Consider the following 22,745-nt stretch of genomic DNA (forward strand, 5'->3'; position numbering starts at 1 on the left):
CTAGTATCAGATGCTTCAAAGGAAGGTGCAAGAAATCCTGTGATAGGTAGATAGGGAATAACCTGCTCAAAGAGGATATTTCTTCCAAACCCCATTAGTTAAAGATTGGTTTATATGATCAGGCAGGAAAGGTTTCTACCCCTTCTAGCACTCTTGGTGAATTTTGGTGGGAGGGGGTGTCGCTTTTTGTTTGGGGTTTTTTTGCTTCTTTTTTAAAAACCTTGTCTATTTTCTTGTTCACCATTAGTGACCTGCAAGCAATATATGAGCATTATGTGCAGTCAGTTTGTGTACTGATTGTGTGTGTTCCTGAGATAACCTGTTAGCTTTCCAAAGAGTCAAGGAACTCTCCTGAGGCAAACAAACTCTGGGGCACTGATACTAGATGATATATAGAGAGAAGAGAGCGTGCAACACTACTTACTGTTTTCCACTTTGGGGAAGAGGTAACAGAGTGACAGCAGAGGAGGTGAGAAAACACTCGAATTGCAGAGACAGCTTTCTTTTCCTGTAGTATTTTGTTTTCTTTATACTGAAAGGTAATATAGGAACTGATCCTGCAGTCCTTACTCAGGCAAAACTCTCCAATAAAGTTCATGGGGAGTTTTCCCTCAGGATTGCAGGTTATTTTTCATAATAGGCACAAATAATTATGATGTGGTTTATGTGGTTTAGATTTACATAAATAGTTCACTAACATACTTTTGCAATCTGTATTTTGGGGAAATGTTGGTCTCAGAGTTATTTTTATCTTTTATTTTTGGATTCATCATCTGTAGAAGATGCAGAAAGATCCTCAGCTTTTGTAAATCAGCAGAGCCCCACTGAATTCAAGAAGGCAACATCAGTTTACACCAGCTGAAGATCTGGCCCATTGTCTTAAAATTCATTAGAATGAGTTCACCTGTAACTGTTTGTAAAGCACAATTTTCTGCAGGATTCAGCAGAAACCTGGGACTTATGGAACAAATTCATCCATGCTGTAAAGCCAGTGAGGTCACTGGAGTTACAACATGGTAAATTTACACCAGTGTATTTATAGGAGAACTGAAATCATTTATTGTGTTTTTTAAATTAACTGTTTAGAACTAACTTTGCTATCCATGATTTATTTTTATTTTTTAACCTATTGCTTGTATCTAAGTTATCGCAATAATATTTTTGCCTAATTGGTACACTTTACAAAGTTATAAATTAACTGAAAAAAAAATCAGTAAAAAACACCTGGAGCAAAATTTTAAGAAAGCCAAAGTGACTTAGGAGCTAAGTCCCACTTTAAAAAATGACTTAGGGAATGAGGGTCCTCAGTCACTGAAGTGCTTTTGAAAATGTTATCCCCAGTCATTACTGTGGCTAGCTCAAGGATGTTTAATGTGCACCAGAGGTTAGAAAAGCAAACAAAAATGTTAGGATGCATAAGGAATGGAAAACAATATGGCAAATATTATAATTCCATTATATAAGTCAATAGTCTAACCTTTCCTGAAATATGGCTTTCAGTTATAGCCACTGCATCTCAAAAAGGATGTAGCAGAAAAATCAAGGGGTTAGAAACAAGCAGCAAGAATGATTAGAGAGGTCTGGAAAAACTTCCATATGAAAAGAGATGGGAAAGATTAGGACTATTTAATTTGAGGAGATAAATGAGTGGGGACAAGATAGAGGTATACAAAATAATGACTGTATAGAGATGGTAGACCTTGGGTAAGTCACTTTGCCTCTGTGCCGCAGTTCCCCATCTGTAAAGCGGGGATAGTAACACTTCCCTATCTGTGAGGATAAAGTACTTTGAGATCTATCAATGAAAAGTGCTGTATAAGAAATAGGTATTATTATTATTCCACTGTCCTCTGAAGCAGCTAGTGCCAGCCACTGTCCCAAACAGGCTACTGGACCAGATAGACCTCTAGCCTGATATAATATGACAATGTGTATGTTCCCATGAATCTCAAGCTGTGTTAAGTTTTAGTGCCTGAGGTTCTTGATCTCAGTCATTTGTCCCTCTTGGCTTAAAAATCTTGGCTGTTAATAATATTAAGATATTGTGAAAGAGAAAGGGGACAAATACACGTATAAATACTTGTCTGTTCATCTCTGCTTAGCACTTTCTTTAATTTTTCTCCTTTTCTAAACAGTCCTTCCTATTAGTGTTTATAATAGAGCTGAAATTTCATACCAAACTTTTCTCAGAGATAAAGGACCTCGCTGAAATGTCTTCTTTCCGTACAGGCCAAGTGCAGAATGAAGATGTTCACGTTTGCTGTAGTCCTATTTTTTGCTATCCTGGCAACATCTAACTGCAAAAGGGATAGATGTCTGGAGGGGAGGACTCACAAACATAGACCAAGCCCTGAGCTTGACATGCATGAATGCACGCTATACTCTGAATGTAAGAGCTGTTTAACCTTTGACAGAGAATTTTCAGAATAGTTTAAAAGTTGACCTTTGTATCGACTAACAGTCCCTACCACACTTTTAATTACTTTAAGACTGTGCAATATTTACAATAAGAGTTTTGTTTGAAAAGCAACTTTTATTGGCTTTTTCCTTACTACATCCAGTGCCGAATGCAGAGCTAGATAATGCTCTCCTTGAGATCGGTTTCAAAAATATTGGCTTCAGTAACTGAACTTCAAAAATGTATGACACAGATTTCATCCTGTTGTACTCTATTTACTTAACCTTACACTAGAGATAATTTGGGCCTGATACGATTAATTATGAGAATATTTAAAATACAACATAATTGTCTTGACTGTGATCTATCAGTGCACAAATTATTGTCCTAATTAACTTTCTGACCTGATTAAAAAGTATGAAAACACTGAAAATTAACATGCTGTACTGGATATAAATATAAGAATAAAACCAATATTCACTGCATGTCATCTTTTTTTCTTCTTTATTTGGTAACATCAGTATTAAAAGGCTGGAGTTCAGAAATTTCACTCCTCCAGCATATGACAGCTGGTTAAACACCACTTAGCTTCTTGGCACTGACTGAATACATTCTTGCAAAACAATATTGATGCCAGTTCAGTCCCACTTAATCAGCGGTCACGTTGTCATTTCCAAGATCATTCACTTACAAATCATAGAAAGTCTTCCTTTTGTAAAGCTTCCCTCCCAACTGTTACCATTTTGGATTATGTGCCAAAAAAATTAATTCTAAATTTTGAGTTTTCCAAATTTTGAGTGTTAAAGTAAACCCTCACTGTAGTCTCTATTTCCAACAGCTTCCTGTTGCTATGCAAACTTCACAGAGCAGTTGGCTCATTCACCAGTAATTCAAGTAAGCAACAGCTCCTGGAACAGATGTGGGAATCTCAGTAAATCGTAAGTCATCTTTGATATTGTCTGTCCTGGTTCAATAGGACTATTCCACAATAGCTGAAACTGCCAACATTAACTCCCCCTGGAATTTATGATGGAAACTCAATAGGTTTTTCTGGAGATGTTTCCTAAAGTGGCTGCCCCCATCTTGGTCCCTCATCTGCCCAGCTCCTCTTTGCTCCTTCTCTCCTCACCCAAAAATCCATGGAGTCTTACTCACACTTTATTCAGGCAGAGTGGCTTCTGCCATTTCATGAAGGGGAGTGACAGCTCTTAAGACCTGCTCTTTTAAAAAATGTTCTCTCTGGTGTGCAACCACTGGCAATATAAACCAGTAACAAACCTGGTTTAACTGGCTGGTTAAGCCACATTTACAATCATGCCTGCTTTGTACTGCTGTAGCAGTGCAAAGCAGCTGGAGCATGCCATTGAATCTAGCCCATGATTTGTACAGTATCAACAGGGCCTTGTCCCTTGTTTAAAAAAAACAGATAAATTAGATTGTCTTAAAAAACAAAATGTAAAAGGAAAGCCAGAAAGGAAACTTGCAAATAATGAGAAAAACATTTGTAGTCTCGTGAGCCTTGTAACCATACAAAATGTTTTCCTAACTGAGTCTTATAGTTCGTTGCTTGATTTTTAGAGTTATAAAATATGTCAGGCTACACAAATAAAAGAATGAAAGTGCAAAACAATTAAGCACAAACATATTTGGAAAAGTAATAGCTATCTCCTGCCACTCCCAGGAGAACAACTACAATCTGTGGTTTTTCAGTAACTTTAGCTGGACTAGAGAAAATCTAAATACTGGTGAAATCATGAGAATATAACACAGAAACAAGCTTTCTGCTGTGGTTTGATGCTACATTTTATTATTGCCTTGAAATTGACCATTTTGTGCCCGCAAAAACTCAGTGGCTCAGATGTTTATATAAAGCAAATACACAAGAAGCCCAAATATGATGAATGAATTCATTTAAAAATGAGTGAATAGTTATGAACTTTTTTGCATGATTTGTCCAGTTCCAGTAATTACACAGGCAGAAGCTGCACCCAACATCAAAGAAACGAGTTTAGAATCTACACACAAATCGAACGAGAGGCTGGATTTAAACTGCTCCAGCTAATCGATAGTGATGAGTCCTGTTGAAACCTGTTGGAAAGTGTGGACTATAATCTCGGATGCTGAGAAGCAGACTTAATTGTTGTTTTTCTCACTCACTGTAGCTGTGAGGATTACATGAAGAAAATTGAATGCTTTTACCAGTGTTCCCCGCATGCTGCTCATTGGATCAATCCCAACTACACTGCTGGTATTGAGTTTGTTCCTTTGTGCCAAAACTTCTGTGATGACTGGTAGGTTTAACACTTTACACTGCTCATATTTTTAGTTGTATTTGAGATACCTGCATTACTCGTGTAAGGGGTAGCCACAAATGTGCAGTAATGACCCTCCCAAGCAGTGGCAACAAAATTTGATAGAACTCTGGCATCATTTAGCTCCCTTCTTTGTTCAACTTCTCTTTTTTTCTCCTACACCTCTAATTTTTCCCCTTTGAATTTATTACTCTGTAAATAATAACATAGCTGGCACGGGCAGTACTCAGTGACATCTCCAAGTCTAGTATAAAGTTAGTTTGTATAACGGTTTATAATGGGTTTGGAAATACAAATTATGTGAGCAGCATAATCACATATATTATCTAAATATGTGCCCATGATATAGAACAATTCCTTTATTTCTGTATCTCTTAAGTACGCTGTGGAATCATGGGATAAACTAACATAAATGAATGTATGTAATACATTTAATTTATTTTTAACCTTTTGCCTCTCACCTGCTTTGTCTACTAATCCATCTCTGCTGAAACTATATCTAATACTCCATATTTCAGAGCAGTTTTCAAACAGCCGTCATGTAATAAAAATGATAATGATCTAACCCAAAAATAATTAATTTTTTCTTCCCCCAAATACAACTCAGATAAAAGCAGGCAGTGAAAATTACTTTTTGAGATGCAAGGCATGTAGTGGGATAGTTTTAAGCCCAATATCTTGCAATCATCAGGTCTAGACTTCTTGTATCCCACTGGAGAAGTGAGAATTCTGATTTTCCAGTGATCCAGACCCAGCATCTATGTATAGGTATAAAGAGAGATGTAAAATTTAGATCTTAAATCATGAAACCTTGGTATTTAGCAAAGCTATGTTAGAGCACATATAGGAGCTGGAAAAATGCATTTGATCTATTTTCTCTATTACTTTTAGGCTTGTGCATGGTAACTAGAGAATTTTGGCTTTACTGGGATAATGATGTGACTGTAGTACAAATAATGGTTGAGATGTTCAGAGCAGTCTAGAAGATTTAGACACCTGTCTTCCATTCAAATTGATGAGAGAATCTTTTATTGGACCAATTTTTGTTCGTGAAAGAGACAAACTTTCCAGCTTACACAGAGCCCTTCAAGTCTGGGAAATGTACTCAGAGTATCACAGATAAATACAAGATGGAACAGATTGTTTAGCTTAAGTACTTAATACATTTCAAGAGAGCATTCAAGGTGAAATGCCCCTTAAATACGTGTCCAGTCATAGGGGAAAAGGGAGGGGGAAGCTGGGGATGGGTTTTAGTAGGTTACCAATTGTTGTAATAAGACATAAATCCAGTATCTCTATCATAGGTGCTGGAACTAGAGGTGATCATGGGCTGCCGCACCCCCTGGCTTGAAGTGGTTTCCTTTATATGCAGGGTTTACAGCTTGGTTCAACGGCTGTCAGCACCCCCACTCTAAAAACTGTTCCAGCGCCCTGATCTCTATTCAGTCCATGATTCATAGCAGGGGTGGCCAACCTGAGCCTGAGAGAGAGCCAAAACTTACCAATGTACATTGCCAAAGAGCCACCGTAATATGTCAGCAGCCCCCCAGCAGCTCCCCCCCTACCGCCCTCAGTGCCCCCTACCCGCCGGCACCCACTGATCAGTGCCTCCCCGTGCCTCCTGCCACAATCAGCTGTTTCACAGTGTGCAGGAGTGTCTGGGAGGGAAGGGGGAGGAGCGAGGGCAGGGCAGGCTCGGTCGGGGGAAGGAGCAAGAGCCTTGGGGGAAGGGGTGAAATGGGGTCAGGACCTGGGGCAGAGCTGTTGAGCAGTGAGCACTCCTGGCACATTGGAAAGTTGGCGCCTGTAGCTCCAGCCCTGGAGTTGGTGCCTGTACAAAGAACCATATATTAACTTCTGAAGAGCCGCAGGTGGCTCTTGAGCCCCAGATTGGCCACCCCTGATTTTCAGTATCTGGAAAAGTTAAGAACTTAAATTCCCAGGCTCACCTTTTGAAGGTGTGTGCAGGTTTCCTTTGAGGATGAGGTCTGATAAGTCAGGTTCAGAGTGATCACTTTGTGAAACCTGTTCACCCGTGGGTGACAGGGTGTTTTTGTCTTTTATTGTTTTTCTGTGGGAGTTCCTTTGAGAGCGTAGTGATTGTTTTGTTTCATCCACGTAGTTGTCAGTGGGGCATTGAGTGCACTGGGTGAGGTGGGTTGTGTTTTTTTTTTAAAATCTGTCCACTCTGCTCTGTGTTAAAGCTAGAGAAGGCAGGTCGAAGAAGGATAAAGCTCGTGTGTTCCACCAACGATTTTTATCCTGTTGTAGAAAATTCCATTTTGCTGGAAGAGCAGAATCGTTGACCGTGGTTTTAATCCTGGAGCTTTCAGCGGTCTTTTAGATATGCTGTGCCCAGAGTTTTGAGTGCCTGGGAGATAGAGACCAAGAGCTTTAACTTGACTGGATAAGCTCAGCTCTGTGGATTCAAATCCAAGACCACCACCACTGAAATTTGAAGGTGTTTGGATAATAGATTCCAGGTTGGGCCCATCTCTTATATACAGTATTTGTATAGGAATAGCTGTCTTCTTATTTATGGTGATGCTAGTATATGCTTGGATCTTTCCAGACAGATAAGAAAAAACAATCCCTGCCCCAAGGATAAACAGACAGATACGTAGACAGGGGTTGGGGGAATGGGAAACAACATATCACTTTTTTCTCTAATTTTTACTCTATGTACATGTCACCATGATTCACAATAGGCAGCATGGCAAAAGCAGGGCTTCAAGAGGAACTTAAATATGGAGAGATAAGGGTCTCATGGATGAACTCTGGAAGGTGATAACTTCAAAATGCATAAGAAGCAGCATGGACAAGGGCCAGGAGGGGTGTTATGTGAAAAGCTGATAAATGAGCAACTGAGGACAGCATCGTTGGTGGAGCAAAGGGAGCAAGGGAGTGACATGAAACATGGACAGTCGAAGGGACGGGCAGAGTTATATAGCATTTTGAAGGTGTTGGCAAGAAACTTAAATCTGATGCAGTCATGGATGGGAGGACTATGGAAAGAATTCAGAGGGAAGTGATCAGACCAATAAGTGAGGAGACGACTTCCACTCTGTTCTGCAATCTCATCTGTTGTTTCAAGGCCTGATCCAAAGCTCATTGTAGTCAGTTGGGCCCAGATTCTCAAAGGGTTTCTCAAACAGGGGTCGCTGCTTGTGTAGGGAAAGCCCCTGGCGGGCCGGACCGGTGCCTTTACCTTCCCCATCCGCAAGTCTGGCCGATTGTGGCTCCCACTGGCCAGTAAGTTCCTCAGCCTGCGCCGCTTCCAGCAGCTCCCATTGGCCCGGAGCAGCAATCCGCAGCCAGTGGGAGCCGCGATCGGCCGGACCTGAGGACGGGACAGGTAAACACCAGCGTGGCCTGCCAGGGGCTTTCCCTACATATGCCTGTGTAGGAAACAGGCTTTCCCTGTTTGAGAAACCCTCCTCAAAGATATGTAGGCACCTAACTTTCCTTAAAATCAATAGGAGTTAGGCACCATACCCTTGATGGTCTTGGAGTCTTTCTGTTGGATATCAGTGGACTTTGGAGCAGGCCCATAACAGGCAATATGAGTTGCCACTGAAAGGTAGAATAAACCTTGTACAATCCGCATCAATCAGATAATGACTTTTTGTATATCTGTTATGTAAAATTAAAGAACAGCATAATGGTGGAGGAAAATACGCATAGCCCATGTAATTTATGCCCATTTTAAGGCCCCTTTTCCACTGCCAGGGTGGTGGAAAGCAGCCTTAGTAGTTACAAAGCACTCCAGTTTTCCTCATGTGGTTTAGCTGAATATAAACAGAACCAGCTGGTAAATCATGTTTTGTAACCTTGAAGAAAAGACCATTTTGGTTGGGGAGTTTATGCTCCTTGGGACAAGGTCTGTCCCTTCTTGAATGTCTGGAAAGCACCAAGAAGATAGTGAGTTCTGCTGTAAACAAATAAGAAGTACTTATCTATCTGCAGTATTACTTCCCATCCTATTTCTTATGCATCCCACTCATCTGGTACTCCACTTGGTGTCATATACACCTGGCATAGGACACAAATATACAAATGACCCAATATATTATATGCATGGGTGCGTGTCTGACATTTTTCAGTGTCATTCCCATTCTCTCGTCCCACCCAAGGCCAGAGACTAAAAAGGTATTTTGAACAAAATTCCCGCTCCCCTTGACATTCCAAAGTAGCATTTCCAAGATTTTCCACATTGTACTTGTAGTAGTCCTTTTAGTATGCTGCAGCACTCCTGGGGAAGTGACCTACTTTCTCCATGGGCTGGGAATGTGCCTGCTGTGTACTGTAGTCTTTGTGGCCAGAAATGTGCGCAAGATTCTGAGAGAGCCGTGATTTCATTTAAAATAAATTCATCTGACTAGCCTGGGGCCTTCCCCTTTCTTCCTATTGTTTTAGGATTTCCTGCTCTCATCAGCATTAAAACCGTTCTCTTTGAAAATCCCTATGAACTGTGCAGAGCCCTGTGGGCAGCTTTCTTTCTGATCCATCTGTCAAACAGGTCCCTGCCTGTCAGAAGGGGAAGCATGAATTCTGAAAAATCTTGAACTTTCAAATAAGAATTAGCTCCAAAATAAAAATACCTAGCAGTGAAGTAATGTGCCCTGCGAAAAACAGATCAGTCTTAGGCTATGGCTACATTAGAGAATTTACAGCAGTGCAAGTGTCCCGCCATAAGCTCTCTAACGTAGTCGCTCTAAGCTGATGGGAGAGAGCTCTTCCATCGGCTTCACTGCTCCAGCCCCCATGAGCGGCAGTCGCTCTGTCGGCAGGGGAAGCTCTCCCACACCACGCTTAAGTCAGCACAAATTATGTCGCTCAGGGGGAGTGGCTAATTCACACCCATGAGCAACATAACTGACCTCAACTTAAGATACAGTGTAGCCACAGCCTTAGGGTGCCTGCTGGCTGGTGTGAGGGGCTTTCAAGTTTGCCTTTGTGCTTTTCACAAGCCTTTTTTCATGCCTTAAGGAGCCATGCGTGGGTTTCTGGACAGCATGAATCCCTTCAGATGTCAGGACCTTGCATAATTTTGCTCCCCATAATTGGCTCCCCCTTGAGACTTAAACAAAAAAGCCTATGAAAAACAGGGACTGTCTCTTCTTATATGTATGTATTGCACTCAGCACAATGGGGCGCTGATCTTGACCGGAGGACTCTGCTCATTATTAATATAGATGATAAATACAAATAGTGATTAATTCAGGTTCCCGTGGGACAGCATTAAGCCCCCTATTCAGCAATACTCCTAAGCACGTGTTTATAACTGCTTTGCTGAAGAGAGAGGGATTTAAGCACATGCTTAAAGTTAAGCATGTGCTAAATTGGAGCATAATTGCTGAAGCCCTGATGTTGAGAGCTATACCAGCACCGGACACAGCAGCACATTAGTACTGGCCAAGCCTGCCTGTCAGTGGCATATTAAGGCTGGATCATAAGAATTGGCCAGTCTATGACCTGCACTGCCAACAGGACCCCATAGTCCAACAGCAGATTCACATGTGGGCAGGCTTGGGACTATTCCATTCTCCCACCCAGTTGTTGCTCAGTTCAGATCTCATTTGTTCTCCATCTGTTCTTGCTGTTACCCCCACAAGGGGGTGTGATGGAAACGGATTTGAGTCCTTTTTCAAAATGGAGAGAGACTTGTGATCAACAAAGCAACATAGGACTTTGGACAACACACTTCCTAGATTGTTCTGCTCAGAGTTCGCCAAAGGCTATCCTTGAAAAGTTGAACTCGTACAATTTAAAATTTAACATGTCATTGTATCACTGCTGAGCTGCATTCCTGGTATCAAAAGTCCACTCCAGCACTACCAGTGATTACTGCATCGTAAAGCTTGGCTGTTGAAAACTGACTGAATGTGAAAATGTGAGCCAAAAGTATTTTCAGCTTGTTGCACACATTGTATAGAAAACAAGTTTAAAATAGCTTTGTTCACTCCTAAGTTTTCAAAGACTAGGGGCTGAATTTGGATGTGAATGCATTGTTGTTCTTATCATTTATAATACACCAGCACCTGAAATCCTAGTAAGGATTGTGGCCCCATTGTGTGAGGTTAAGGTGATCAGATAGGAGGGAGAAAATATCGGGACACATGGGGGAAGGGTGTCCACTGGCGGAGGGAAAAAAAAAAAAAGCCGAGTGCTGCCGGCAGAGCGAACTATTGGGACAAATTGCATCGGTTGGGATGCAGGACATACACCTAAATATCGGGACGGTCCCGATTTTATTGGGACATCTGGTCACCCTATGTGAGGTGCTGTACAAATCGATTAGTAGCGATAGTCCTTGCCCTAAAGAGCTTACAAACTAGGGCTTAACTTTGTGTGTACAATAGTGACAACTTTTGCAATTTGATTTTGAGTCCTGCCCCAGCTTCTGGAGTCATGTGAATATGTGAGATTCTCATCTTTAATTAAAAGTTTCTAGCCTTCATGGTTGCAGAGAAAACCTTGAAAAAGGGACCTGAGTGTTCCCTGAATATTCAAAAATAGAAAGCAAATTGAAAACACCCACTAAATATCTTATTTTTAAAAATGTGCATGATTTTAAGCCAATCTTGATTTTTCTGGTCCTGGCTCATGATTTTGGAACTCTTGGGGTTACTCAGATGAGTAATTCCACTGAAATCTTTGAAACTACTCAGGGCAAGTCTACACTACAAATTAAGTTGATCTAAGTTACGACAATGTATAGCCACCGCACTAAGTAAATTGCTTTTGCATGTCCACACCACGCTCCTTGTGTTGGCGGTGCATGTCCTCACCAGGAGCACTTGCTCCGATTTAACTGTCATTGTGGAATGGCTTCTGAAAGGCAGCAATAGTCACTGTAAGCAACACAGTATCTACACGGACACTGCATTGACCTAACTACATCAACCTAAGTGCTATGCCTCTCGCAGAGGTGGAGTTATTAAGTTTGTATAGCGGACGAGTTACGTCAGTGGGAGTTACACTTTAGTGTAGACACTTACAGAGTTACATCAACATAAGCTGCCTTACTTCGACATAACTCTGTAGTATAGACCAGGCCTCAGACACACAGCAGTATGCTGGTGTGTAAGTGTTTCCAAAATCTGGGCTTTAGGGAAGATAAGGCCCAATACGTAAATATAACAAACAATAGGAGAGGGAGGAAGCATGAGGGTAACAGTAATAAGTTACTTTTTCCCTATATAGGCTAACAGTTTACAGTACTTGACGATTACAAATAATTCACTTGCTTTTTTATTTAACTGTCATTTAAAACAGATCTTATCAAACCATAGTCCTCTGGGCTCCTTTAACGTTTCTCTCTTCTGCCCCCAGCTTCAACCCCCTAGAAATAGTGAACCTGGGCTCTTGGACTATTTTTATATGATCTTATTTAATTGCTCGTTAATTGATTGCTTTCCCCCTTTCTTTAGAACATAAGAATAGGCACATTGGGTCAGATCAGTGGTCCACCAGTATCCTGTCTTCTGACAGTGGCCGGTGCCAGAGGTTTCAGAGGGAATGAACAGAACAGTTATGGAGTGATCCATCCCCGTTGTCCAGTCCCAGCAGCTGGCACTCAGAGGCTTTACAGACTGTTTACAGCACCCTTCAAACTGGCATTAGCTTCTTTCCTTTTGTAAATATAAAAATTCCTCACTTCTCTCTGAGGATGGTCTGTTCTTGAGGTGCCTGCCCCACATGGCTGCTGCTGTCCAGTTTTGGCTCCTTGTAGATCCTGGGCATAAGAGAGCAGAAAGCCCATGGATCACTGATGGAGTTTGCCTCAGTTTCCCTACAGTAAAAAGGAGATAATATGTTCATGTCTTTGAGATCACTGGAGGAAAAGTGCTATGTAAGCACAGGGTATTAGCAGAACCCAGGCACCCTTCTTTGTATGACATCAGTGTAATCCAGTGACATCTCTGAAGAACAAGGAAGTAAATAATTTTACATTCTGCTCCCCACTAACTCCATGCAGGTATGAAGCATGTAAAAATGACTTCACCTGCGTCCGCAACTGGATGACAGATTGGGAGTGGGATGAAAATGGAGAGAACCACTGTCAAAATGAATGCATCTCCTACGATAAGGTAAGAAAGCACACCGGATCAATTACAGGACTAAAGAATTAAAAGACAGTGAGTGCTACTTCCTGAGGGGTTAACTCATCAAAAAAGTCTTTGGGGAAAAAAATTCAACAGGTAAATTCTTTGGACTTCTACAATTCCAGGTTTTGTCTATACCAGATTTTTTCTTATTTAATTTCTCACCTTGGGTGAAGCAGGATTGCAAGGAGTAGACAAGGTTCAGGGGCCACTGATATTTTAACCATTGTATTGTCTAGATCAGTGGTTCTCAACCTTTCCAAACTACTGTACCCCTTTCAGGAGTCTGATTTATCTTGTGTAGCCCCAAGTTTCACCTCACCTAAAAACTACTTGCTTACAAACTCAGACATAAAAAATACAAAAGTGTTCCAGCACGCTATGCTTGCTTTCTCATTTTTACCATATAATTATAAAAGAAATCAATGGGAATATAAATATTGTACATATATTTCACTGTAGAGCATACATGAACCCCTAACTGAGAACCACTGGTCTAAATACTGAAATGTAGAGAAATATTGAGACTAAAACAAAAGGAGATGGTGGATAAAAATTTTAGAAATGTCTGTGTGAATTAAGAGCCTACGTCCTATGGACTTTCCATGAGAGCTCCTAGGTGCTTATGTCTCTTTTGAAAATGGGATGTAAGCTCTTAAATCACATTTTTTTAAATATTTGCCCTTTAGAGTTGATGCATCTTTATCCTGTTTGTACTTTTGCACTCATGCCTGTTTTGCCCTTAGAGGAGGGATAGCTCAGTCGTTTGAGCATTAGCCTCCTAAACCCAGGGTTAGGAGCTCAATCTTTGAGTGGGCTGCTTAGGGATCTGAGGCAAAATCAGTATTTGGTCCTGCTGGTGAAGGCAGGGGACTGGGCTGGACTCAATGACCTTTCAAGATCCTTTCCAGCTCTATGAGACAGGTATATCTCCATATATTATTAAGAGTTTGTCCTCCAAATCGATGTGGAAATCCTTAGACTCTTCCTATATCCTCCTCAGACCCCTGCTGGTTAAACATAGGCCACATCCAGACTAGGGTATTAAAATCGATTTTAGATACGCAACTTCAGCTACGTGAATAACGTAGCTGAAGTCGAATTTCTAAAATCGAGGTACTCACCCGTCCAGACGGCGCGGCATCGATGTCCACGGCGCTCCATGTCGATTCTGGAACTCCGTTCGGGTTGATGGAGTTCCGGAATTGATGTAAGCGCACTCGGGGATCGATACATCGCGTCCAGAGTAGACACGATATATCGATCCCCGAGCAATCGATTTTAACCCGCCGATGCCGCGGGTTAGTCTGGACGTGGGCATAAGCACTGACAGACTTTATAAGAGCTCACCCAGTCCTTCTGATAAAAATCTGAGCTGCTGAGCAAGAGTATAAAATGAAGGCTCAAATGAGGACACTGAGGAATCCTAGGGAAAAAAATTGTCTGGGGCCTGATCCAAAGTTAATTGAAGTAAATGGGGGTCTTTCCACATACTTCAGTGGCCTGTGGATCAGGTGAAAATTGTGTAGTGTGGGACTGTAATACAGTAACTGGGTTTTGAATATTAATAAAGATTTAGTTTAAATGAGCCTGTGAGAACTGCTCACACAGCACAGTTCCCTCATGACAAAGGATGGGGACTGAATTGAAAATTCATTGGTGAAGACCAGTACTATATTTGCAAAGCTGTTCACCTCCAAGTCACTAGCTTGAGAGGTGGAATGGGATGGTTGCGAATGACTGCAGTTGCCACCTGTAGGCCATGTAATGGCCTCTGTGAGAGGAGATGATGTGGGATTGGTGTCTGCATTACAAAACCCACCACAAGTGACAGACTCTGCAGAAAAGACTATAAATGAATGGACTGTGGAGACTAAGGCCTTGACTTTCAGAAGTGCTGAGGATCCACACAGCTCTGCCTGAAGCAAAGACGGAAAATAGCACCTCAGAAAATTGGCTCTGAGCACCCTTCCGATAGCTAAAGCTGGTCTCTGCTCATTTTGTGCCTGTTCTGGAGATGGGCTGAAACCTTCTCTCATCTTTCACCATCCCTAAATTCACTGGTAGTTATTTTTAAAGAAAATATATCCATCAGCCGGGAAAGACCAGGCAGCAAATCCAGAAGTCTTATCAACTGGAACCAGACACTGCATTTCTTAAGCTAAACACGTAGCCACACCCCTTGCTGGCCAGGGTTATCACCAAATACTGCTCATGATGATTGGAAAGGGAGTATAGAAGAGGTTTCTCCAAAGCAAGCTCTCTGCTACTCCACATTCATTTCCATGGCAATAATCATTTCATTTGACACTAAAAGCTACAAAAATATTATTGAGACAAGGTGGGTGAGGTAATATCTTTTATTGGACCAACTTCTGTCGGTGAGAGAGCTTGTGTATGTGTTAATGGTTTTTAGGATCAACTGTTCTTTATTGCAATTTTAGTTAAATGGCAAGAAACATGTATGATAATGGATATAGAGGCTTTTGGTTATAGAACAAAACAAATCATATCTTCAAATCTTTCAGTTAGATATTTGTGTTGTACAAACAATATACACGTGAGAGGAGCTGAGGAGAGGAAATGTACGTCGTATAAAAAATACATTCAGTGCCAAAGTACATGGGTCTGATTATTCATGGCCTTGACCTTCTGTGATCATCAACAATTGTAGAAAAGGGGTGTATAATGCTGCCCAATCACAATCGTTATGTTTTACTCCTGTTTTTTACAGGTGTTAATGACTCGGGCTAGGGCAGTGGGGCTTTGGCTTTTTCCCCCCACTCCTCCCCCAGGGTGGTGGGGCTTGGGTGGGCTCAGGCTTCGGTCCCCCCTCCTGGGGTCCTGTAATAATTTTTGTTGTCAGAAGGGGGTCGTGATGCAATGAAGTTTGAGAACCCCTGCGGTATGTTATTCAAATTAATAGTATTCTGCCTGTTTACATGGCAATAGCCAAAACACCTCAAAGCACTGTCCAAACTATTAAAAAAAAAACATGCTTTCAGGGTTAAAATGAAATGCTGAAAAAGTCAGACTTTGCTTGCGTTTGGAGTGAGCTTCTGGAAGGGAAGTTGCTGATATGCAAAAGGCATAGAGAGTTCTCGAATGTCAGTGCATTGCAGACAGATGCTTTATTTCTTGAACTGCCTTGATCCCATATGGTGAAGCAATCAACAGCCATGCATTTGACATGTGAATGGCTGGAAGGAGTATTTGGAACTAATGCTGCATATCAAAAATGTACAATGGATCCTAGCCAGTTTTACACATGCTATCTTAAAATTTATGAGCCACATTGTATCTTTGTTCTGCATGCAAAGCACTCATCAGAAAGAACTTAGAGCAAAGCCCACAGGTAGAATATAGCCCGAGGCATGGAGACATGAAAAGCCTCTGCACCAGTGTGAGGGCTGCTATGCTTTGTCGATTCTGGACAGTGCTTATGCACTGCAGTGTTTTGACTATCCTGTAGCCATAGCAGCAAGATCAGAATAAAGTGAATTGCATACGATTGATCTACCAAGTATGAGTGAGTGATTTGGAGGGCTCAATCTAGAAATGTCCCTTACATCAGGGAATAAGGAAGGCATATTTACAGATTTTACTGGCTCCTGAATTGACCAGCAGGATGCAAGGAAATAGCCAGGACCTGAAGGAATAAGCCGTAAGCCAGTGAAAGGGACAGACATAGAGAAGGTGCAGCCAGAGGGCTAGATTTTTCCTGTTCTGAGTGTGCAGGGGAAAAAAGGATGCAGAGCCCCTTGCCCACTTAATGCACAGAGAGCAATAAGGGATCTAGGCCACAGACTGGCAGTCTCAGACCTGCACTAGAGAGAGCACGTGTTCAAAAAAGAGGTGAAAGTTAGTGGCATGCTGCCTGCCTTTGCGCTCCACAGGCATAGCACCTCCAGCAACTGCAGCTTAGGCTACGTCTTCACTACCCGCCGTATCGGTGGGTAGCAATCAATTGCTCGGGGATCAATATATCGCTTCTCATCTAGACACGATATATCGATCCCCGAACGCGCTTATATCGATTCTGGAACTCCACCAGCCCGAACAGAGTTGTGGAATAGACAGGGGGAGCCGCGGACATCAATCCCGCGCCGTGAGGACGGTGAGTAATTCGATCTTAGATGCTTCGACTTCAGCTACGTTATTCACATAGCTGAAGTTGCGTATCTGAGATCGATTTTCCCCCGTAGTGTAGACCAGCCCTTAGATGACGCCAGCTCCCTGTAGGGTGACCAGATGTCCCGATAAAATCAAGACCATTCTGATATTTAGGTGCTTGCTCCGCCAGCAGCACTTGGCTTTTTTTTGCTTTTTTTTTTGGTTCCGCCAGCGGACTCCACTCCCCCCTACCCCAGTGTCCCGGTCACCCTAGCTCCCTGCCATTCAGTTGTAGCTTTAAAAGCTATGTTACAGTGCAGAGATTTTGATGGCTATTTGGAATGAACTCCATGTTATTCACAGATAATAAATTTTAAGGTCGAAAGAGGCCATTATGAACTGATCTAGTGTGACCTCCTGCATATCACAAGATCTCCCTCCTCCCCCGAGCAAAGAAAGAGACAGCTTCTTCAGGAAAAGAAGAGACCACTCTGGGAAATGGAGGGAGGGTGGAACTCACAGACATGATGTCCTCACGCCTGTTCCCACAGAACTGGGCCTGAGGATCTAGCCTAAAGATAACAATCATTAATACTTTGCAGTTATAGCACCTTTCATCCAATGATCCCTGAGCCACAGAGAAATGAGTGACTTGCACAGAGTGAATCATCTGGGAAGAGACTCTCTTTATTATATGGACACACATGGGTGACAGAACTTTCAACACTACTGGAAACTCAGCACATTTATAGGAACTGATGCTTATGGCCAAGGGCTCTTCTACCCTCACTGCACACTTTTAACTTCCATTAGCAATAACAGTATGTAGGGGATGGTGTCTGCATAACAATGAGAACAAGAGCCCATACAATACTTTGAATATTTATAGTAATGTCCAGCAGGGATCTCAAAGTGCTTTACAAGCACTGAGGGCTTGGCTGCACTCCAAACTTCAAAGCGCTGCCATGGGAGCGCTTTGACGTGCGAGTGTGGTCGTGGCGCCAGCGCTGGGAGAGAGCTCTCCCAGCGCTGCATGTACTCCACCTCCCCTGGGGATTAGCTTGCAGAACTGGGAACCGCGCTCCCAGCGCTGGGGCACTGTTTACACTGAGGCTTTACAGCGCTGTATCTTGCAACGCTCAGGGGGGTGTTTTTTTCACACCCCTGAGCAAGAGAGTTGCAGCGCTGTAAAGCAGTAGTGTAGCCAAGGCCTGAGTTAGTCTGACAATACCCCTGTTGGGGTATGTATTATACTCATTCCCCACTAACAAAGGAATGCAGAGACAAGTTAAGTGACTAGACCAAGGTTGCAGAGTGAGCCAGTGACAAAGTCAGAAATAGACCTCAGTAGTCCTTCAATCACTAAACAATACTTCCTGCTTCTTACTCCCAGGCTTGCTTCATTTGCCATCACGCATATGCCAAGTACTTTATCAGCTTTATTTTGCAGGGTATCTAAGTCTCTTTTGCAATAATTTAAACAGAAGATATTACAAATCAGCAGCAAATATGGGGAGGACAAAGTACAAACAAAGATAACATTAATGACCTATTCATGGCTTTGCTGAAGTATGTGACCTGCCAACACTGCTGACCTAAAGGCTACCTGTTCTTAGCTTCTCCAGCCAACAAGATATGAATGTTTATTTGAGTCCAGGCCAGGAGGGCAGCAGGTTACCGTGACATAAACAAAACAGCAAAGAGGTTTATTTGCAGTGTGGTCATAAAGGTCACTGTAGGTAGTGCTTCCAGAAAAGATTTTGGTACAAAACAAGATAGAGGACAGATTCATTTTAAACTGGTACAGAGGCCTGTAATTTCCCTGAGCTGGACATGTCCCCTTGCACTGGGGGGGGACACCTCACTTTGAGGGAGGGCAGGTGATGTTGTGGCTTTCTGCCTTCCCTTGGGGTCCCCACAAGCAGGGGGTGGCTGTTCTGAGTTCCACCTGTACTCTCTCTGTGTGAAGTCCTGAATGGCCATGATGTACATATACTGACAGCAGTAAAATTCTAGATAGCCACCAATCTGTTAGACTGCACCGTTCCATGGAGTAATCTATGATTTCAGCGTCCAGAACTCTGTCTGATACAAAGGTCACTAAAACAAATACATGTCAGAATGTCCTGGCACGTTACTCCCTCCCCCCGCCCCTACACAAACTGGCTTTCATCTATGGCACCCAGCATGTGAAAACAACTTAGAAAACAAGGAGCTATATTCTTCTTTGCCCTGCACCTTGCAGAGTGGTTCGCAGCTATGCCAAGTGCTTCTCACACACTATCAGGCTGATTTGGCAATATTTTAGATCCTCTTTACATTGGTAGAAATGACCAAGGGCAAAGGCAAATCAGGTCCAAATGTTTTTGATGAGTGAGGTGGATATTTTTATTTCATCTGTTTTGTTTGACATCTAGGTGTATGCAAATGGGACTGACATGTGCCAAAGCATGTGGGGGAACTCGTTTAAGGTGAGCGACTCCTCCTGCCTCTGCTTGCAAATGAATGAGAAGGATGCAGTGGCGATCAAGTATTTAACTTCCGAAAGCTCGGAGGAGAGTTCCAGCGTCAGTAGCAGCGAGGAGCGTGCCTGCAGACGTAAACTGCGAAAGACTGAGCTCCTAACGGAAGAGGAAATGGTGGAAATAGAGTGAGTGCTGGAGGGTAGTTCTAAGGCTTGGGGGAGTAGAAGGGGATCAGTGGGGTAATGTCAGGCTGCCCTACCAGTTTAAGTTTGGGAGAGCACAAAGATTACATCACAAGAAATTAAATCAGTGGTAATTGCTCATGTTATACCTTATCTAATTTTTCTATATCACAGAACTGCTAGGCAGATTAGCACTGAATTGTCCAGTTGAGGACGACACTTGCAACTTGAAATGAAATGGCCCAAAGCCTAATGACTATTTTTAGGGCTTGATGTTTTTTTCAGAGGTGCTGAGCACCTGTAGTTCCCATTGATTTCAATAGAGTTGTGAGGACTCAGGACCTCTGGTAAATCATGTTTTTAGTATGTATAAATGGAGAAGATTGCAGCCACTCGAATCTTTAATATGGAGATGCAGCTCTGAGATTACAAACTCATGCTGAACATTGCCTGGACTGAGCTGGAGTATTACATTCAGGGGGAGGCCAATGGGGGCTGGCTACTGATAAATGAAAATGTAATTCCTCATCAAGGTGTAGGTGCAAAATGATAGCTTACTATATACAGACATCCGCATTAGTCCATAGGGGATACTAACCTATACTGTACTAAACTGTATATAGGGATGATTTTACATGTAACAATAAATGGTCAATATTAGTGAGTTTTTACTTTAAACAATGTCATTATACAAGAGTCCTACAGTGTGAATGTAAAGTATGAACTTGAGCTTTATTAATCCCCACAGGGTGTTTGAAATTCTGTGACAGAAGGGACCTGGTTCTAATTCTCCCTGAAGATCCCCAGACTGATGCCTCAGGATGTCACAGAGAATGTTCTGTTTCCATTCTCCACCGCCAGTACTATTGCCAAAGTTAAACCAAAATCTGTACTAATTGTAAGGGGACGTTATCCTGATAATAGTGGATCAAATTCTGCCCTTGGTTACAGTTGTGCAATCTCTTTGATGCTCGTAAAGTGCCATGGATCTGTCTGTTTTTCTAAGTCACCTATCACAGTACGGTGACCAGACAACAAGTGTGAAAAATCGGGATGGGGGTGGGGGGCAATAGGAGCCTATATAAGAAAAAGACCCAAAAATCAGGACTGTCCCTATAAAATTGGGACATCTGGTCACCCTATATCTCAGTGATGTCACCAGTGTAATTCAAAGAAGGATTTGGTTTCAACAGGCCAGATTCTTGGCTGGTGTAAATCAGAGGTATGCTGATTTACACTAGATGAAGATCTGGGCCATAGCTTTTAAAATATCATGGCTCATATTAGCAATAAAATGAAGCATTTTTAAAATCCAACATGCTTATCCTCCGGTGTTTGTTTACTTTCTGGGTGTCGCACAGCTAGACCGATCAGGGACACTTTCTGCTTCCTATCACCTTGATTGTTTCTTTAATGATGAAATCATTCCTACCAGCATTAGATTATTTTGAAGCCATTTTTACAAAGTCTGCATTTTGGCCCAAATCACTTTCTCAGCATCTGTTTCGGTAGCAAGGGAAAGAATTTGGACGGCAGCTATCTCTTGCCAAACATTCCTTCATGAGATTGCGACAGTCTGCCATCCCATGCTCTTCCCCACTGCTGAAGCACTTATCCAAGCCTTGAACATATCCACCTGAGCCCCAGCAAACATGGCTCCCTGGTCTCCCTGCTTATCTTGCCTCAGTTCCAAATGCCCAGCAAACATGTCCTCTCTCTCCTCCATCGCTGTAATCATATCTATATCTCCACCCCCACCCCACTAGTTTCCTTCACCTTCTGCATTAAATGCAAGCTTCAGCAGCACTCCTCCCCGGACTGCATCTCTGCTCTCCTTTTCTCTTCATTCCCCTCCACTGCTATGGCCAGAGCAAAGGCAAGCTCCCCCTCACAACCATTACAAATAAACCCTTCTGCCATCCTCAGCTTCATGCCTTCTCCTGCCTTGTCCCTTAGTCCCAGAACAGTCTTCCTCTTCGCAGATGCTCATCTGCCACCTTCATTCACATCCCTCCTTAAAACACTACTTCTGTGGGGCCTTTCAATGACACGGCACTTATCCCTAGAGCTTGGATACTGCGAGTGCAGGACCCATGAGTCTATACAATTGCTAGGATTTCTTTTGTTCCCAATATACTTAAGAAATTCCTTCTTATTAACTTTAGCCTTGCCAGCCATGGATTCTTTCCTGTTGTCTTTAGCTTCCCTTGTCTTTTTTTACACTTCATCAGTTCTAATTTATATTGGTTGCTATCTACTTTCCCTTTTTTAATAATTATGTTAATAGAGATTAATAATTATAGTCATTTGACCTTCTCTTGCACTATTTATCTGTGGTGCTCATAGCACTTTGCAAACATTAATTAATTCTCAGAATGCCCTGAGGCAATTGGAGGTTAAGTGACTTGCCTGAGGTCACACAGAGACAGTAGACAGCTAGGACAAGAACCCAAAAGTACCAATTCCGGTCCCTCATTCCTACCTGAGAATTAGCTAGTGCTTGTAAGGTGCTTTGTGATCCTAGGATGAAAGTTCCTATATAAATGTTATTGCATCACAATCATATCTCAGACTGTGAAGTCTTATATACTGGTTTGTGATGATATGACAGTGGCTAGCAGGAAGCAAAGCAAACTAGTGATGAAGAAGCAGATCTTCTACAAACTTAATAAGGAAACGGAAAAAATTATCAATCATCTCTATTCCTTTTAGCTGAAAAATTAATGTTTTCCAAGTTTCAGTCAATATGAAGCTGTCTCTTTAAAAGCGCCGATATAAGCAGAACCCCAGATGTCCTGGCTATTGCAGGAAATATTCCCAGGTCTGCCCACTATCCTGGAAACGTAGTACTACTGCTTCCTCATGGAGGTCATGACATATCCCACACTGTATTTCAATACCATTTCCACAGGTACCCCATGCTGAAGGCACTACTTTTGGAAATTACGTTTCTGTACAGGTGGCCTTCTGGCATGTAGTGGATATCAGGCATGTTTTCAGTCTATCTAATCATGTGTGGCACACAATCCTATTGTTGATTCTCTCCTCAGTGAAACAAATGTACAAACTGTGCACTGAAGGTGCACAACCATGGCATATTACTAAATACTATGGAATAAATGAAATAGAAAGATCTTGATGCAAATTTTAATTTCTTTCCTCCCTTT

At 42.2% G+C, this 22,745-nt stretch overlaps 1 protein-coding gene and 1 long non-coding RNA gene across 2 annotated transcripts; one reads left to right on the plus strand and one right to left on the minus strand.

Annotated features, from left to right (window-relative positions):
* Window positions 1-2,229: 2,229 nt before the first annotated feature.
* LOC115656540 (riboflavin-binding protein-like) lies at window positions 2,230-22,711 on the plus strand. Its single transcript, XM_030573357.1, has 6 exons — window positions 2,230-2,389; window positions 3,237-3,336; window positions 4,561-4,689; window positions 12,692-12,803; window positions 19,349-19,581; window positions 20,327-22,711. The coding sequence occupies exons 1-6, from the start codon at window positions 2,242-2,244 to the stop codon at window positions 20,343-20,345; spliced, it is 741 nt and encodes a 246-aa protein (XP_030429217.1). The 5' UTR covers window positions 2,230-2,241; the 3' UTR covers window positions 20,346-22,711.
* Window positions 6,736-13,972, minus strand: LOC115656541. The gene is made up of 3 exons (XR_004001690.1): window positions 13,943-13,972; window positions 12,371-12,505; window positions 6,736-7,081 (listed from the first exon to the last, which is right to left on the minus strand). It is a non-coding gene; the product is annotated as an uncharacterized LOC115656541 (long non-coding RNA).
* Window positions 22,712-22,745: the final 34 nt, after the last annotated feature.

Source organism: Gopherus evgoodei, chromosome 8 (genome assembly GCF_007399415.2).
Source record: "Gopherus evgoodei ecotype Sinaloan lineage chromosome 8, rGopEvg1_v1.p, whole genome shotgun sequence".
NCBI lineage: Eukaryota > Metazoa > Chordata > Testudines > Testudinidae > Gopherus > Gopherus evgoodei.

Bases quoted from the DNA above. Each gene is read 5' to 3' on its own strand.
- LOC115656540 (XM_030573357.1), top strand. From the start codon at position 2,242: ATGAAGATGTTCACGTTTGCTGTAGTCCTATTTTTTGCTATCCTGGCA. The intron at 4,690-12,691 runs GTAGGTTTAACA...AACTCCATGCAG, and splicing joins CAAAACTTCTGTGATGACTG to GTATGAAGCATGTAAAAATG. The intron at 12,804-19,348 runs GTAAGAAAGCAC...TTTGACATCTAG, and splicing joins AATGCATCTCCTACGATAAG to GTGTATGCAAATGGGACTGA.